This window comes from Perissodus microlepis, chromosome 15 (genome assembly GCF_051167445.1).
Source record: "Perissodus microlepis isolate ML-2025 ecotype Zambia chromosome 15, ASM5116744v1, whole genome shotgun sequence".
NCBI lineage: Eukaryota > Metazoa > Chordata > Actinopteri > Cichliformes > Cichlidae > Perissodus > Perissodus microlepis.
In genome coordinates, this window is record NC_140475.1 from 19987192 (window position 1) to 20006568 (window position 19377).

General features: G+C 40.6%; 1 protein-coding gene across 17 annotated transcripts in view; it reads left to right on the plus strand.

Annotated features, from left to right (window-relative positions):
- Positions 1–19377, plus strand: part of afdna (afadin, adherens junction formation factor a) — a 113730-nt gene that overhangs the window by 62517 nt on the left and 31836 nt on the right. For all 17 annotated transcript variants that reach the window (XM_084954001.1, XM_084954002.1, XM_084954012.1 and 14 more), the window contains 7 exons: positions 856–1001; positions 3037–3131; positions 4186–4451; positions 5930–6073; positions 6236–6434; positions 6951–7057; positions 11566–11646. In XM_084954001.1, the coding sequence (XP_084810127.1) occupies positions 856–1001; positions 3037–3131; positions 4186–4451; positions 5930–6073; positions 6236–6434; positions 6951–7057; positions 11566–11646 (1038 nt within the window). The remainder of the gene's footprint in view (positions 1–855; positions 1002–3036; positions 3132–4185; positions 4452–5929; positions 6074–6235; positions 6435–6950; positions 7058–11565; positions 11647–19377) is intronic.

The following is a 19377-nucleotide window of genomic DNA, read 5'->3' on the forward strand; positions in this document are numbered from 1 at the left end:
ATCATTGCTCAGTCTTTAACTCTGGCATCCATTTTTTTTGTTTTGTTTTTTTGTTGTGACCTCACATCTTGCTTCTTCTACTCGACGGTGTGGATGAGAGACAAGTCGCGTCCCTCTGACCTGCTCCACCTCGTCTGCTTCATTTGTCTGTTTGGATGTTCATTTAACGTGTTCAGCCATCCATCTGTGTTTCATTGTGGATGCACTTGGCTTCATCTCTCATTGTCTGGCTGTTCTGAATGAAGGGTTATTATTGTTGTTATTATTATTATTATTATTATTATTGATATTATTATTATTATTATTATTATTATTTTCTTTTCTTTGTTCTGTTTTCATTTGTTTTTCAAAGGCGGGGATAGATGAATGCAAGGGACCAAGCTTTGCACAATCCTCTCTCTCTGAGCGGTGGGGATTTTAACCAATCAGCTCCTCAGATATCGAGCTTCGTCATGATTTAGACTGTGAACTAAGACGGCCGGTGTCTGTCGATCTGATGAATGGGAGAGAAAAGGAGAGGTCACTCTTGTGTAAAACAAAACTATCACAGAGCTCACGACACTTTGTTTGTGTTTACCGATCTGAAAGTGATGACCACTCTTCTTCTCGACACCCGGTTGGCTTAGAGGGAGGGGTGGGCGAGGCATGAGTCTATCCCTTAAAGTAACAGCTGCTCCTTCTTGCTGTCACTCAAACAGAAACCCCTCTGTCCTCCTCCCTTCTTTTCTTTTTTTTTTTTTTAATTTTTAACTTTTGTTTTGTTTTTAACCCTTGAGTCTTCCCTGGACACTTCTACTCTAACAACTTCTACCATGTTTTTCTTCTTTGTGTGTGGTTGTGATTGGTGCATTACAGAAGCAGAAGAACATCGCGGGAGCACTGGCTTTCTGGATGGCCAATGCCTCCGAGCTACTCAATTTCATCAAACAGGACCGAGACCTGAGTCGCATCACGCTGGACGCCCAGGACATCCTCGCCCATCTGGTCCAGATGGCCTTCAAGTCAGTTTGTGTTTGTGGATGTGGGCACTGTGGGTGTAGATAATAAACTGTGTACAAAAGATATAGCCATTGTGATGATGCCCACAGGTTAATGCCTTCCCTTTGCAAAGCATCAAACAGTGTTTCTATTGGCATGTCATGACAAATCATGACTATACCCTGGTTCATTCGTAGGGCTGGGTATCGTCACTGATTTCTAGAATCGATTCAATTCCGATTCACAAGGTCCCGAATCGATTCGATCCACGATTCGATTTAATTCGATTCAATTCGATTTGAATCTGGGAAATTTTGACAGCCAGAAATATTATAATTCAGATCAGTACATTTACATATTTTTGTATCTATAAAAAGGAAGCTGACACACGCAAGACTTTATCAAAGGTGTAAGCATCACAGCAGATGCCTTTGTGTCAAAGTAGCTGAAGATAAAACACAGAAAAACATGAAGGTGATTTTCCTGGCCTGGGATTTTATAAAAATATTCTGCAGTACATCAAAAACAAAAGAAAAACTATTAATCAACACATGAACATTACCTCTGAAGTTACAGAGGTTTTAAAAAGTTTAAATTTGTTTAGTATTGAACGGCAGAAATGAGGCTTTCTTTTCGAAAGTATGTAAAACGAAAAAAAAAAAACAGCGACTGAGAGCGCTGTAAACAACGGTAGACTTGTGCGTAACAAGCAAGCGAATAATGAAGAAAACAGATTTTTAGACGGGAAACTGTTCTTGAAGTACAGAGGGGGGGTGGAGAAAGAGAGCTGTGCATCGTGGTCGAAGCAAAACAGTAAAAGTAAGAGTGAATACATGACGATGTTTATGTGAAGCGTAGTTTGGATCTTCTTTTGCTGCTGGTTCGGTCAATATTGTTTGGAGTGACATCAAATTAACAGCTTTAGAATCAGCACATAAAGGGAACACAAAGCGCGGACCCGCCGACAGATCAGAATCAGCTGTCGGCTTTCAGCCCCGACTGTGAGAAAGGCGACATCTAACTGATTCTGATCCGCGGGTTTTGTCTTTGTGCAGAATCCGTGTTCCTGCTCTCATTTACTGTCTTAGCTGTTTGGTGGTTGTTGAAATTTTGTGAGATTTCACCAGAGATTCTGGCATTTCGGGCAAAATAAATTTATATTAAAAAATCGATTCAGGATTTTAATGAATCGATTTTACGTTATCCAAGCCAGAATCGATTTTAATCGATAAATCGATTATAAAAACCCACCCCTATTCATTCGTCTTTCTGACTCTTAACAGAAACTGCAGTTTTCAAAATGTTCATTATTAATTCAATAAGAGATTAAATAAATACCCGTAAACTCACCACAAAAGTGTTTCCTAGGGTCACAGGGGGAGGAAGCTGTTATCTTTTCTAGCTGCAGGAGTCGCCCACTGCTGGCCATTAGAAGGAATGCAGGTTAATGGGGTTGATCCAAGTGAGCAGTGTATTACTAACTTTGTCCTAAAAACAAATGAGTGCATCCAGTTAATAATGTTGCCCCAGTCAAAATGAATGAGAGGTGGTGATGATGATGATGATGATGGACTTAAATTTATACATGTGAAATAAGCAGAGCTAGAATCTACCTCAAATTTTAGTTCAGTTTTATTAATATAGAAAACAACAGTCACCTCAAGGGGCTTTATATTATAAAGACAAGACCCACGATCATAGAGAGAAACCCCAACGATCATACAACCCCCTGTGAGCATGCGCTGTCTTTTATATGCAGTCCAAAGTGTCCATCCAATAATGTAATGAAATCCTTATTAAAGTAACTTGTTAATATAAAATGGGTGATAAGAAACACAGGCTTGCAATTTTTTTCTGTATAAATGACATTCACTGGCAGTTAGCAGTAATTTAAACTTCTCACTTGGTTTAGAAGCATTATGGAAAATATATGAACACACTGATAACCCACATTAAAGTTTCTGAAAGCCTCTTAAAGTGTAAAATACGTTCAGATGGTGACCTTTGATGTGAACAGTGTTGAATGACGTTGCAACAAGCTGTATTGTGTTGCTGCAGGTACCTGGTCCACTGTCTCCAGGCTGATCTGAACAACTACATGCCTGCCTTCCTCGATGACCCCGAGGAGCATAATCCACAGAGACCAAAGATCGGTAATGTGCAAACACACAACCACAGGAAGCAACCAAGACTGCTCATGACTAACAGCAACAATTCTGAATTAATTTAGGTGATTAGCCCTTTAAAATGAAGACACGTCCACATGTTAATCGTATGTCATTATAGGTTTTTTATAGAGTTTTCTCCGTTTTATGTTAAAATGATTCCCCACTTGTTCGTCACAGGTTGCACACATCTAGAAATTGTTAGCATTAATTTTCTCAGGTTCCTTTGGACCTTGTGAGACTGGAAAGAATATATTAGAAAATCTGAACAAAATATTTTTTTTATTTCCTAATGGTCTCTCAGGTGTCTTGTTTTTTTTTTTTTTTTTTTTTTTTTTTTTTTTTAAAACATGCTTTGGACCTGTCTCTCTTATTTGGGATCTACTTTTCTGTCAGTAGCTGCAGTGCCACCTTAAACTTGAAGAATTTTATTTTTTATCAAAACTCTCTGAAGTCAAGAATTTACACAAACATGGAACCCAAGATTTTTCAGCAGACTCCAGAAACTCGGAGGAAAGCCCAAGTTGAACTCTGTAGCTATTGTTGCACACAGTATTTGTTTTCTTACAGGCCTGGTTTTAATAACCTGATCATACAGCTCCTGGAAACTGTCCATATACTTAACTCACATTTCATGTAGAGGATCATTGCGGGTTGAAAAGCCCACAGTTTTCAAGTCAGACAGTGTTGCATCAGGTGAGGAGTGAAACCAGGAGGCGCTTGTCTTTTTTCTGAGGATGTTGTACATATGTACTGAAAGTTTTCTTCCCAAAAAAACACAACCTTCAATCACAAACTCCTCCACTTGGCTTCCTGTCAGTTTATTAAGATGATTATAATCCAGCTGAAAGATTGTATTTGTTTATTTTTTAACACTGGAAGAAGTGCGCCTGTCACAGAAGCAAAAGTACAAGGGCATGTAACCTGATTTCTACTGAGTGATCTTAAAAAACAAGCCTCACACGCCTCAGAGAATGACCTTGAACAGGATATAAGACATAGAGGGGAAGATTTTTTCTCACGTCCCGGTTTCTCTTTTCAGAGGACGTCCTGCACACACTGACGGGGGCGATGTCGTTACTGCGGCGGTGTCGGGTCAACGCCGCTCTCACCATCCAGCTCTTCTCGCAGCTCTTCCACTTCATCAACATGTGGCTGTTCAACAAGCTGGTGACAGATACCGGCTCGGGGCTGTGCTGTCACTACTGGGGCGCCATCCTCCGGCAGCAGCTGAGCCACATCGAGGCCTGGGCTGAGAAGCAGGGTCTGGAGCTCGCTGCTGACTGCCACCTCAGCCGAATCGTACAGGTAAGATGGTAAACGGTAAGAGTCTGTGCAGGGGTGTGAGCAGATGGTTGCTAAAACTGATTTTAGAGGCATTTTCCTCAGTTGTGTCAGTCACACTAATTGGTTTGTTGCATCTTTTTAAAATATCTCCATTTCAATTTTTTCTTATTACTATAAAGGGTTTTGAAAAGATAAAAAAAGAATATGTTCGACTGATTTACTTGTTGGTTGTGTCTGAAGTCCATAATTACAGATAAATGAAAGTGTATTTTTCACAGAGAACCACAATTTTACTTTGAAATGTGCCTGAAATATTTATATGAAGATATCCTTTTAGATTTGTAAAAGTACTATTACAGAGTAGCTCTTGTGGAAGAGTAAGAGGGTCTTGAAGTGACAACTCCCAGAAAGTTGATTCTGTTTTTCTCAACTTTGCTTTTTCAGTCACAGAAATGTTTTGTTACTCATTCAAGTGACGACTACTGTCTCAGGTGACCGCAGGTTTCCCAAGTCTAATAAATGGTACATTTGCATAATGATTGAAACCAGCACAACTGACTAACAATGGGCCATTTTTTGCTATGACACCAGGGATTCCAAAAAAAGTGGGTTGTGATGTTACTGCAGCAAGAAGTCAGAAAGAAGCCATTTGTAATTTAAAAAAGAAGAAGAAGAAACTGAACTGAAAAAAATCTCAATGTGATTTTAAAAATAACAGGTTTTCCTTCAGTTTCTGGCCTATTCTTGACCCTGAACTGTACTCTATTTAATCAGAGAGCACAAATGTGGCCATCAGCTAAAGCTGTTAATGTGAACAAAATTAAGATTAAAATGAGTCAGTGAATCCACATCGAAGGAATCATTTCCTTTTGTGCGGTGTGCAGTTGGGATTGAAGGTTTGGGTGGGCTGCAGAAGGTTTTCAGGATCTCTAAATTGGCTGCGGCAGTCTGAAGTTTGGGAGTAGATGTTTACTACACTGCAGCAATTCAGAGAGAAAATGAAGAGGCTGAAACAAGAAATTAAGAGACCACAACAAGACATGGAGTTGGACTACCAACCGCTGACTGGCTATTACATCACTACAATCCCTTTTAGCAGCATGAATGCAACCAGGAAAAAATGCTTTGAAGCTTTGCAGTTTCTGGAGGATCTCTTGTTGCCCAGAAGGAAACTTGTATAATCCTCTGTTATAGTAAACCTGAAATGAAAAATCGTAAAGAGGCAAACACTCCAAACCCCTGCTCAGGTGCTTCTCTGGGACTTTATCAGCTTCGACTGACTCTGGCAAAACAAGCAAACAACTCAACAGCTGTCATCAGTTTCTTATTACTGTCTCACAACACTCGCCTCGCCTACAGCCAGCCAGTCAACACAACCGCCGAAGTCTCTCATTTCGTGTGCTTGCAGATAACGTTGCGACCACGTGTGGCCACTCTGTTTACATTCAAAACAATAAGAATGTGTTTGATTTACAACATATGTGTTTGTCCCCTTCCAGGCCACCACCCTGCTGACCATGGATAAATACTCCATGCAGGATGTGCAGACCATCAATAACACTTGCTTCAAGCTCAACTCCCTGCAGCTTCACGCCCTCATGACCAACTACCACTGTGCCCCCGATGAGCCGTACATCCCACCTGTAAGACAAACGGCGTCTTTAAACATGTGCAGCGTTTTTATTGGATTAAATTAGATGAAACTGGAGTTATTAAAGTTAAACTGATTTGTAGAAACTATTTAAGCTCCAAACCAGAGGTTAGGTTGCCTGATGCGTGTGTTCTGCTGGTTTGTGTGTGTTTAGGAGCTGATAGACCACGTGGTGGCAGTGGCGGAAAACACAGCAGATGAGCTGGCGAGGAGTGACGGCAGAGAGGTTCAGCTCGAGGAGGATCCAGACCTCCAGCTGCCCTTTCTCCTTCCTGAGGACGGCTACTCCTGCGACGTGGTGCGCAGCCTCCCCAATGGCCTGCAGGACTTCCTGGAGCCTCTCCTGCAAAGAGGTAAAAAGTCAAACTATATGTTAATAAGGAATGAAGTCATATTGGAAATATCTCATAAAACAAATAGGTTTGTTTTATGAGAATGTAAATGACTTTGGTTGAATATGAGCAGATAATTTTTCCCAGGGTTTTTAATTTGTTTTTATTGTCATTGTTTTAAATAAAACCCTGTATACCTAAAGGAAAACAAACATTCATTGAATTATGTTTCATAACTGTGTGTTAGTCCTGCTATTCTGTGTTTTATGCCTCCTGTTTTTTAAAGCTATGAGACGTACAACGAGTTTAAAGATGTTATGTTGGGATTTAAGCATCTTAAAATAAAGCAGACCAAACAAAAAGCATCAGTAGCTGCTGCTTTAAAATAAGTTTGGTTGCTTTATATGCTGTATTGCTACACTCGACAATTAACGTTTTCTTATTGTCATGATTTCAGAAAAGCTGCTCTGAAACAAAGGTTATGATCACTCTACTATCAGTGACATTATTTCTGTGTGCGTCTGTTTCCTCTGGTAGGTTTTTGTAGGTTAGCGCCACATCCACGTTCGCCTGGCACCTGGACCGTCCACTTCGAAGGAGCTGACTGCGACAGCCACTTCTCCGCTGCTGACAACTCTGAAATGGTACGACGTCGACGTTCAGTCACTCTCTCGCCACACTGTGCGTGCGTTTATTTATAGAGTTGTGTGTCAGTGCAGTGGGGCATCCTGGGTAAAGTCGGTGCCACAGAGGAGACTTTGCAGGTTTAGTAATGCTGACTCACAGAGACTGTGGAGAATGAAGTCTAAAGTAAGTCTGACAGCTAAGACAGCAGAAAACAAGACTAAAACTCTTGGAGCCACAAAGTGGCTGCAGGGTCTTTGATGGCTGCAGAGTGACTTTGGGAAACTGTTCTTTTTTCAGCATTTACATTTTCATGCTGCGCTCTTGCTTTGCGTGGATGATCTTCACTTAGATCACATCCACTTTGCTCTGTATGCTGCCCAGACACGCCTCCATATTGTCAATAACGATGAGCTGCTCTTTGATACAAATATCTAATTGGCTGATCACATGGCAGCAACTCAGTGCATTTAAGCATGTCAACATGGTCAGGATGACTTGTTGAAGCTCAGACTGAGTCTCAGAGTGGGGAAGAAAGGTGATTTAAGCAACTTTGAGTGTGACCTGGTTGTTGGTGCCAGACAGCCTGGTCAGAGTATTTCGGACTCTGCTGGGATTTTCCCACATGACCATCTCTGGGGTTTACAGAGAATGATGTAAAAAAGCAGAAATATCCAGTGAGCAACACTTCTCTGGATAAAATCGTCTTTGAATGCACAAGACATTAAACCTTGAAGGAGAAGATCACACTGGGTGCCCCTCCTGTCAGCTAAGAGCAGGAAACTGATTCTATAGTTCAGCACAATTTGACAGTAAGAGACTGAAAAATTGCTTCTGGTCTGATACGTCTCAATTTCTACTCTGACATTCAGATGATGGGGTCAGAATTTGGCCTAAGCAACATAAAAGCATGGATCCATCCTGCTTTGAATCTGCATTTCAGACTGGTGGTGTAGTGGTGTCAGAGAGGTTTTCTTAGGACTCTTTGCACCAATTAGTATTAATTGAGCATCGTGAAAGGCATAAATACTAATGTGGCTAGTGTATACATTTTAATATTTCAGCTGTGTTAACTTCATCTGTATGTTTCTTTTTAAAGACAAAAATGACAATAACTAGAGGATTTCACAGAGTTTGTACAAGAGATTCAGGGTAGCTGAGACTAGCAGCCAAAAACAGGTGAAATTCCTGTGCAGAAACTGAGCTGTAGACAATTTGACGGCACGACTGTCATAGTTTGACTATTTTTAGACACGTTTAAACCTGGAGACTGCTTTGATTTGAGTCCAGAGGTGTGTGTGTGTGTGACCGTGTCTGTGTGTGGTCTCTCAATCTGAATGCAGAGATTGAAGTGACTTCAGAAGGATCTATTTACTTTTCATAAGACACACACCAAGACACAAGCGCACACACAATTTAATCAACACTAATCACACTGCTGAAGTTGGGGAACCCAGAGCAGTAAATGAGAGACTTCTTTTACTTACACACACACACACACACACACACACACACACACAGAGCCACTTCCTCTGTAATTGGTCTGTTTATCCCTACTCTACTATTTCATGACTGTAGTCTCGACTGGCGTCGCACACAACACGCGCGCGCGCACACACAGTGATTAATGGTGTGTGTTCAGGCAGACTGGTGGGTCGAGCTCTGCCTTGTCGACAGTTCTTAAGCGATCATTACAGGACCAGCTCTGCTCTGCAACCACTTTAGTGTCAAAGATGTGATATTGTTTGCTTTTTATGTGTATAAATGTATAAACTGGATTATGTGGAAAAGTCTGATACTAAATTACAAGTGGAATAAGGAGAGCCTGCAGTGATGTTTGAGCCCATGCTGTTGTACAGTATGAAAAATGACACAATATTGAGTTTTATTCAGTTAACGTTCAGTAACAGTTGCCTCGGGGTGCTTTATACCATTATGTAAAGACTGAAATGTCATTAACCTGTGTGCTGCACTTGGTAACTGTGGGAAGAAAAACTCCCTTTTAACAGGAAGAGACTTTGATCAGAACCAGGCCTCAGGGAGCGGTGCCAGTTTACCGTGACTGGTTAGGAAGCGAAGAGACAGAGAAAAGGATGGAAGAGGCCAAAAATGTGTAATGAGCTGTGCCGCCTGAGTACGTAATGTCTAATTAGGTTTAAATTGTTGCGACCAGCTTTGAAGTCTGCTTTATGTGTTTATCAGATTTGAGGTGCGGCTCTCAAGTTTTTCCTAAGAGCTTAAAGTCGTTAACCTCGTTTGTTTGTCTGATGGATAAACATGGGTATCAATTAAGTTTAATTAATTTACTTGTATTTAGTACAGCGACGTGTCACACACAGCCTAATTGTGGGCCTGATAATAACCTGTACAGGGCTTGAATTCCTCTGGACCCAAATCAAAGCATCTTCCAGGATTAATTCCTGTGGAAATATCCGCACGGAATTACAGTAACCTAATAATGTTTGGGCCACTGTTGCATTAGTGTGGAACAGCTGGCCAGCTGCAGTCTCTCTCTGCAACGCTACAGGAAGTTTTGCTAGCATACACAGACTGGCTACAAAGGTGTGAACTTGAAGTCGTGCAGACAATGACCGCTGGCTAAAAAATTTAAATCCACTTCAACTGATGAGGAGAACGCTGAACACCAAACACGGCGGCATTCCCAGTGAAGTTAACGTTAACAGCGTTAGTCCTTAGGATCCAGATGTGTAACAATAACATTATTAGGGTGGAGCAGCAGTTCAGAGAGATTCAGACTAACCAGCTAATTTATAATGAACAGAGCATGCCTTTTTTAATACACATGCATAGATATGACAAAGAACAGGGACAGGAGACATAAATTACAGCAGTGTTGTATTTACTGGAGAATGACAGAAGGTGAGGTAAGAATAGGACAACAGAAAACTTCACAAGTAAAGTTTTTGGAAGTAAACAGCAGCAGTATTTCATGATTATGATAGAAACAATATGTCTTTTTCCCATAAAATATTTCAAATTTAATTGATTCATTCATTTTCATTTACAGACATACCTTTTCGTTTATTTGTAACTTAGAAAGAAGAAATTGGTGACTTCACAAACTGACTTGGGTTGTATTAGAAAGATTAGAATTGGAAGCTTTTATTGATATTATATAATGTACAATGAAATTGGAGCGCAGCAACAACTTAAGACACAATGAAGAATAAACATTTGATCATTTATGCAGTAAATACATAAAGTGCTAGTACTCAAAGTACTAGGTATAAAAATTGCTACATATGCTAAAGTATATAAAAAGTACTAATGTTTAATAAGGTTAGGTAGTCGGGTAACAAATGGTGAGAGTATCCCAAATATTACACAGTGATTTACCAATAATCTAATAATCGAATAACTCAGGTGAGTAAATTTTGTACTTGGCACATCCAGAGAAGAGGTGTTGAGGTTTGGAAAGAAGCTCTTCCTGGGTCTATGTCCTTGATTTGCCAGAGGGCAACTAGTTAAACAGATGAAGGCCAGGATGTGAGGGTCCTTCAAATATGTCTGATGAAGAAGGAGGAGGGAGGTTTACAGGTCCTGCATGGAGGACAGAGCTCAGCCAGCGATCTCCTGAGCCGTGGCTCTGTTTCTTCCTCCTCAGCAGTCTCAGGAAGTGAGGTCGTCTCTGTACCTTTTTTAATAACCATTGGCAGCCCAGGTGTTCAGAAAGTACCCAGGAATTTGGAACCTCCACACACTGATCACTGATGTAGGGCCACGTCTCGTCAATGAAGTCGAAGAGGGTTTTTTATTTTTTGTTTGTTTGTTTCGGGTGTTCTTTGTCAGGTTGTACCTCAGATCTGAACTGTTTCTCTTTATAAACTTCAAGCAGAAAGTTGAATCTGTTTTCTAATAGAATTCAGCCTGATTGAGTGGGTATGCAGCTGTAATTTTAGTGTATGAGTTGTCCTCTTGACTTGTGGTTGTTTTTTTGTTTGTTTCTGGGTGTTCCTGCAGTTTGAAGCGCCAGTCAGCGACATGCAGGACAACAACACCAAACAAAAATAGACAATACGATGCAGGCATATTTTTTTTTTTATGAGTGTGACATGAGCTTTTGGAGTATCCTTTGTCAGAATATTTTTTCATCATGTGGGAAACCTCGGTAGCTCTCTCTTTCTTTGTTTCTCCATCTTTCCCCACCCAGTCACCCAGCCCTGCTCAAATGAGCCCTGCTGTGTATATGTGTGTGTGTGTGGGTAGCCATGAAGTGGTTTTCATTCTTGACTTGGTTCCAGCGACCACAGGTTCCTCTGCGGTCTTCCCCTTTTCCCCTTTATCCCTCCTTCATGCCTTCCCTCCCTTTTCTCATCCCTCCCTCTTTTTTTCTTCTTCTTCTTTTTTTAACTCTACATTCTCTCACTATTCTCCTACATGTTTCAGACGAAGGGAACACGCTAAAGGAGAGTTGAGCTTTCCTCAGGCCTTTTTCCACGCGTTCGCTCACAGTGAGAGGTTACATCCTCGCTTACAGTTTGTCCTTCCTGTCCATCTCTCTTTTCAGCCAATGAGGAAAGAGCCGGAGGTTGTCACAGTAACCCTGAAGAAGCACAACGGCATGGGCCTCAGCATCGTGGCCGCCAAGGTAGGAAATGTCACCTGGAAGTTTGTTAAAGAGTGAAAGTCAAACTTTGGCAGCTCTGAGATGTTTTCAGTTTGTTGGGGTTTATTTATTTTTTAAAATTTTGCAGGAAACTTTTCCTAAAAAATGAAATCTAACACTGAAAAGTAAACGACTGGCATGCATTTGACAGGAAACCCCAAAATAACTTGGATGTTTTTATCGTGGCTGTAGAGATGGTGTGTGTGTGTGTGAGGCTGAGCAACACACTGCTGACAGAACAGGCTGCTGTTTAAAATAGACTCCTTTCACTGTTGAGTCTGACAGCAGCGCAGAGACTAAACAGCAACACTACAAAGAAACTTCTGGATGAGCCCCGGACAAAAACGTGCTCTGTGCAGTTTGCTGATTTAAGGGAGGGGATGTGGGGCTGTGCAGTGGGGCTAATTTAACTGTAGATCATTGTCTGTCTGTGTGTTTGTGTTACCGCACCTCTGATGTGTGGACCAAAGTACGAAAGTCTGCAGATGTCTGTGTAAGATGCAATTTTGGCTTACATACACATACTAGTATTAACTTAATAATCCAACAAAAGATACATGAACAGGAGGTTTACACTTGGGCATATGTGAATATCCAGGTCCTTAATTTGTTGCATCCATACACCACCTCAGTGGATTTGAAATGAAACAGTTTGAAGTTCGGACCTTAAGCTTTAATTCAAGTGGCCTGACAAAAATTTTGCATCAACTGTTTAGGAATTAAAGCTATTTTCACACCTTGTCCCCCATTTTCACAAGACCAAAAGTGATTGGACGATTGACCATGTCACAGCCATAAAGAAATTCCAATTTCCAAGCTTTTTTTTTTTTGTTATATTTACTTTATTTTAAAGTGTTTTGTAACATTAATCCGTGTTAATTTTGTGCTTTGTGAGTTTGCCCTGCTGTAAATCTCTCGCGCTGTCATAAAGTGCGAGCAATTGTTGTAAATTGGTGTGTGTAAATCACCTGACATGCTCAAGTCAGTCAGGTAAACAGAGTGTGGGGCAGGAGTTTTGACGTTGCATCGTATAGTTGTTTTTTATGAGGCAACGATAGGATTAGATAACCAGGACTTCATATGGAGAGGTTTTGTTTTGTAGCTGTCAAGTCATTTCATTTTTGTCGTCGGATTGCATGCAAACTACTTTAGGGAAAGCACGAATCAGAAACTTCCGAAGTGTAAAAGAAGGTCCGAAGGTTGCTGCTGCAGACTGATAAGCAGTTTCATGTGCAGGTGAGGCTGGTTCCCTCATTATTTTACAACAAACGGCGCAGGCATAAAATCTGAAGTTGAATCCAAGTGTTGAATTAGTATTTTACAGCCTTAAATTGTAATTTTTTAGATAAGGGCCAATGAGATGCCAGTGTGTCACAAGACTTAAACCAAAATAAAGCTTTCAGAGAGTCAGGAGTGGCCAAACAATCAGCAAACTGGTTTATTGTTTGAAGGATTGCAGCGACCAGCTCAGCAACACCAAAAGACCTGAAAAACTACAGGGTCACTGATGTTTATTGAAAACGTAACTACTGATAGAAGCAGCAAGATGAATTGAAGTGTATAGGACTACTTTCCCAAAATGATCAGATTGAGCTTCACAATTCAAAATGATAATGGCCCAAAGCACACTGTTGAACCAACACAAGCCAGTTTTCTTAAACAAAGGCAGGTACCTGATTTTAACCCAACAGTACATCTGTTTCACTGGCAGAAGATATCAAGAGGCGAAACACAGCTTTTGGTGATGTTCATGGGCTCTAGACTTCAGTCACTGAGACAAAGGGTTTTCATCCAACTGTTTAAAAACTATCCTTATATTTATTTTTATCACATATTGATTGTTTTGATTTCTAGTTTTGAAAAGAGGAAAAAACTACAAACTCTATGTTGTTGTCTAACAAATTATGGACCTAACTGTACCTGGAACGCCGTCCAAGAAAATGCAGAGGTCTATTTTGGTAGAGAAAATGAATGTGGCTTGGATACCTGCTCAGTATGGATGTAAAAAACATGTTGCTTTGCCTCCAAGTTTTGAGTTACTCATTTTGGCCACTGTCACCTTGTTGCTAATGCCCAGATACTGATTGTGTAGATTCTTGCTTGTTAGTGCCAATTAACAGAAAAGGCTAAACTTTTTTGGACTGTTGATCCACACAGTGGGCCACAAAATTGGACAGACTGTCACAATTCATTATTTGATGGTTGTAAACATGTTAATTTCAGCTCTGAGGCATAGTATTTTAACATGACACATTTACATTAACACTGGAGGAACTGCAGCCGCAGAGGCTGCTCTTTAGTAAAATGTAATGACCGTGACACCGAGCTACTTCAGATGAACTGAAAATTTAAACAAAAACACTTCTAAACGCAAAACATTTCATTCAAGTCCAGGAAAAACACAGTTGCACAACTTGAAGTTGAAAACAATTAAAATGTTAAGTCTGCTTCCAAAATAGTTTATATAAGCTCACCGCACATCACAGGGTGGCTGTAATGTGAAACGTGGAGTATATTCAACTGACATCATCTTCCAGTCCAGTCTCGTCTCCACTGGTTCCCTCTAATCTTACATGTCACAGCCATCATCAGGCGACTCATCCTGAGTGTCTCATAGCAACAAGAAAAGGCTTCGCTACCCTGTATCTTTCCTAATGTTAGTAAGAAATCAACTCACTGGCTCTCTTTCTCGAATTTAAAAAGTTTTCTGACTTTTTTTGAGCTGCAAGCCAAACATGAACCCGTGCACAGCATGTACCTCAGAGCCCCCAACAGTGTCCGACATGGCTTTGATTATAATTTGAAATGGCAAAGAGAAGTGAGACACAGTTGGGTGTCCAGTTTGACTAACAAGTTTCCTTCAGGGGCAACCCTTCACTTTCAGGCCAGACAGTTACATAATTCTACATTAAGGCCGTTCCATCACCAAGATTTCCCCCTAACTGGGTTCCTCGGTGTACTGTAGCTTATCTTGTACAGAACAGCAGTATCAAACCAGTATACATCCATGCAAGAGGACATGAGTAGATAAGACTACTATGGTTTGCTCTCTGTACAAAACATAATGATTTTCTTTCTTTCTTTTTATTGGAGAAAGTTTCCTGCTTAAGGCGAGAGCTTTCCTGTGTGTGTGCAGTCTGACTCTGTGTGTGGATGGGAAGAGTGGGAAGGAAGGATGTGCTGAGGAAACCTCCTTGCTCTGTTTATTTTCAGAGCTGTGTGGATGTTTGAGAGAGTGGCAGAGAAGTGTGTATGTGGGATGGGAAAGGCAGGTAGAGTGAATTTTGTCAAACAGATGCCTAAATTCACGGTAAACTGGGCTGAGCTCTGTCCTATTATATAACTCTGAGTGTGTGTGTGTGTGTGTGTGTCTGTGTGCGCGTGTGTGGTATTTGCCTGGTGGAGCTGAAGCAGCGCTCCACCTCAGTCCGACCAGCTGGCGTCCCAGCCGACACTTCACCTCTGGACCGCTGTCTGAATTTGCTATTTCTTAACAAACACTCTGCAATTAGGACGCCGTGGAGGAATTTGGGAGCTCTTGGGAACATTTGAAGAATTTACTGCAACACACACTGGACTGTTGGGCAACTTTTAAACATTTTTATTATAACACTTTTTCTATATTAAGATTTATTCTTTTTCCCGGTCAAACCTTTGACGATGAAGAGCGGAAAGATTCCTGCACGTCTTTGAGGAACTTTTTTATCCCGCATTTCTGTCTGTAAACAGTGATTTTAAAAGTTCAGCTCAATGGATTACGCTCAGTCTGTGTAATTGCTGGGAGGTTTTAGACTTGTCGGTTCATGTTAGCAGGTTGAATCGTTCTCTGGGATTTAAAAAAAAAAATAATTAAAAAAAAAAAAAAAAAAAAAGAAGAAGAAAGAAGGAAAAAACAGGTGTGTGCAGTTGGTGCGGGTGTGTGTGTCCTCCGCTGTGGATGTCCCCAGTGTGAACTGGTCTGGATAACAAGCAGCTGCAACATGTGGTTTTCTGTGGTGGGCAGGAAAGACCAGGTAACTGCTCTTTTTATGTCATTTGTGTCTTTTAAAGGCAAAGAGACTGTTTCTGTCTGCTCTCTTTGATGTTATTATAAATTTAAAAAAAAAAAAAGGTTTGAAAGGTGGTCTGTAAGTTTGCATCCATGTAAACCCGATTAAGACTGTTGCGTTTCATGTACGATAGACTCGCTCTGCTAAAATGTTGACCTTATTGGGGTTTTTCCTGGCTCAAATCTCACTGTTTGATATACAAAAAAAAAAAATAGGTGTACTTCAGTAAATTAAATACCATCATAATGTACGTGAGGGAGGAAGTTTTCTTTTTCCTTTTGTGCTGGTAACAATCTTTTAGATGGACATGAGTAGTCCATGAGTATTTAGTGTTTATTTAGAAGCACATGCTTGTGAAGCAGCTGGTTGAATATTCCTGGATTTATCGAGTGCAATGGCCTGCTGGTCCATCACTCTTGACCGTTTGCTGTCAGTGCCGTTCTGTCACTGGTTAAACAAAACCCCCTGGTGTTTTTGTTTTTAATAGAAGGGAAAAAGAAAAGGGTAAAGTGCTCTTCAGCCAGATTTAAATTTGTGGCCTGATTTAAAATGTAGACTCTAAAAGAAGAATTTTGCAGAAATCTCCATAAATTTAAAATATTTTATTAGACTTGAATTTCTTTTTTGTGTGGTGTGGAGGGGAGGGGGTCTGACAGTTCAGCTCAGTTTAAATGTTAGATAAGAATTCTGGTGTAAAATGGGAATATTAGCTCATAAAATCTGTATGTCGAATCAGTGATTGCTCTATTTGAACTCTCAACCTTTACATGTTGGTCATTTTGTTGGAGCCCTTTGTCTCTGTGGAACAAACGTGTGGAGAGCAGATTAGCATCCTTAAAAATACTACATCAGTCAAACCCACACACGTGTGTTTTATTGTATTGTGTTTGTCTTCCCTCCGGGCAGCTCCCAGCTGCAGTTGAGGAAACACTCGCTCCCCTCCTCCTCTTCGCCGTCCTCTTGTTGTCCGTTGGTGTGTTTACTCCTTTATCAGCGAAAGAAAGGAACAGAACATCCTCTCTGTACAGATTTAAAAACACCAGATAATGTTTGTGTTGTGTCGTAATTGAGGATTCCCAGAGACAGGACAGTGTTTGATACAGGAGAGCTTTTCCAATCTCCAGTCAAAAATTCTGGTCATTTATACTGCTTTGGTTGATACATCCCATCAACTGTTAAAGTTGAGCTTGGTTAACGCTTATCAGGAAATGTCTCAATTTTCAATAATTAAATGTGTACGGGTATATTAAAAATGATTAAATAGTGGAGGTTATAGAATTTGTTCACAATCCTCCTCAGGGGTTTTGTGGTTCAGTCCGAGTTGATTTAAAATTTCCTGTTTTCAGATAACTGAATGACCGAATTATTTTGTCAATGCAGGCCCTTAACTACCATCAAAACAGCTAACACACTCGGACCGTTTACCAAGCAGCTGCCCTGCAACGCTGACTTTTGGAACCATGATGTTCTCTGATGAACTCTACTATTACAATTTTACAAGAAATCTGAAGTTAAAAGCCAGAAAGTGTCTCATTCAGGTCTGTTTTGGCAGCAGGTGAGCTACTGTGCTCTCATTGGCAACTTCTGGCCGTCACTCATACCTTCTTCTGAAAGGGGCGGAGCCTGCAGCTGTTACACTTCGGTCTAAAAGTTCAGACACTCACACAGTTAACATTGGGGCTCAAAACCAGAGGTGTGATTCAAAAAAAATGTGTGGTATTTTGGATGGAAAGTTGAAATATACATTCTGGAGACGTGTGAGACTAACATTAAAAACTAAGATTTAAGCTCATGCTGATGATACGTTGTTATCCCTACATTACTAGGAAACTAATTTATAATTTTTTTTTCTTTCAAATGTTTTGCCTTTTGTGTGCACTTGCAGACAGACAGGGAATAGAGGTTTAAACAGTTAAAAGTTTGGCACTCAAACCAGAGTTATGCGGCTTGAGAAATGAGCTATAAACTGAAAAGGAGGAGGATTGAGTCTGTTTCTGCAGTGTTTGAAGCTTTAGTTGTGTGTGTTTGTTTGTTAGCTGATAGAAGCGTATTGGAAGTGTAACAATAGCATGAGAGCGTCCCCCCCTCTAAGGGCTGGAACAATGAAAGGATGTACCGCACGCACACACACATGCATTCGCTTTCCTGTTGGGCAGGAGGTGTTTACGAGGTGTGGAAAGAGCGTTTGTTCACCTTGGCGCTCGTTATGAAGTCTATGTAGTCACATTTTGGCACATCTGTGTGGGGAAAAACTGAGGCATGCTTGTAAAAGGCTGGGCTTTTTCATTGTTTGTCTTTTGCTTATTTTGTTTACATTTTTGTAGTTTTGGTCTTATTTCAGTATTTTGCTTTTTTAAAAAATTGAATTGCATTTATTTCTAGTGCCGTACGTGGTCTGTTGGATTAAAAACAAAAAATAAATACATAAATAAAATAAAATATTTTTTTGGTAAATCTTTAGTTTGGTTACTACAGCTTCTGCATTTACCACGTGATGTATTCAGGCCCCAAACTCCATTTTATCCTTCTGCAAAATCACTGGAAAATAATTCATCCATCCTTCAGCTGATCCATCCATTTATCGGTCTTTCCATCCATCAGGCTAACAGCGGAGCCATCCATGCATCCTCCTGTCAGTCAATCAGTCAGTCAATCAATCCGATCATCTTTCTATCCGTCAGCCGATTCATCCCTTTATCTTTCCATCCATCCGTCTGTCAGCCAGTCCGTTCGTCCATCCACCCGTCTGCTAGCTGATCCCTCCATCCATATATCTGTCAGTGAATCAGTCAGTCAATCCATCCACCCATCTTTCTATCTGTCAGCTGATCAGTCCAGGACTTGTTCTTTTTTTTTCTTCTTTTTTTTTAAATTTCTGAGTTTTGCAGGTACAGGCACTAGTTGATACAATTTGCAGTCATCGTCTGATTTTGTCCATTATGCACCAAATTGCACCAAAAAGCACACCCTACTTCCGGCAGCAATAAAATACTTTTCTGGAGCTGAAATATATGCATCTCACCATTATTTGAGACCCTGAACTTCGTAGATATACATAGGATAATCTGAGATGGACAGAGCAAAATCCTTGAACAGTTTTTGAGTTACCAGGGTGCTCTGACCTGCAGATTTGACCTTCTATTTCACTACTTTCCCATCTTCCATCACTGTCTCTGTTTAATACAGGGGTAAGAGATCAGCCATCAACTTGGCTTGTGGGTTCACCTACTATAAACCTGTTGAAGTCAGCATTTTTGTATTTATTTAACAATCGCAAAGGTTTAGAAATGTCTCTGTACCGACAGGCGCAACAAAATTTAAATCAGAGAATTGGGAACAAACAAGTGAACAGTCTGTACTTGCCCAGGGAAGGCAAGAGAAGAGACTTAATCACCTAAAAATGATAAAGCATACCTGCGAGGGTGAGCTGAGCATAAATTCCTCTCGTGGATAAGTGGTTTATAACCTCAGTCAAGCTGCGGAAAGGTTGACATGCTTTCAAACTGTAAGCTGTAATTTTGGTATGCCGCCAGCCTGCATTAGCAGCAGTTTGTGTCAGATGTTTATCAGACGTACGTGACTCATGTGTTTCTCAGTGTGAGTCAGCCACAGAATGGCTGAGGAGAAAAATGTCACATCACTTTCAGTCGTATTTATTTTCCTC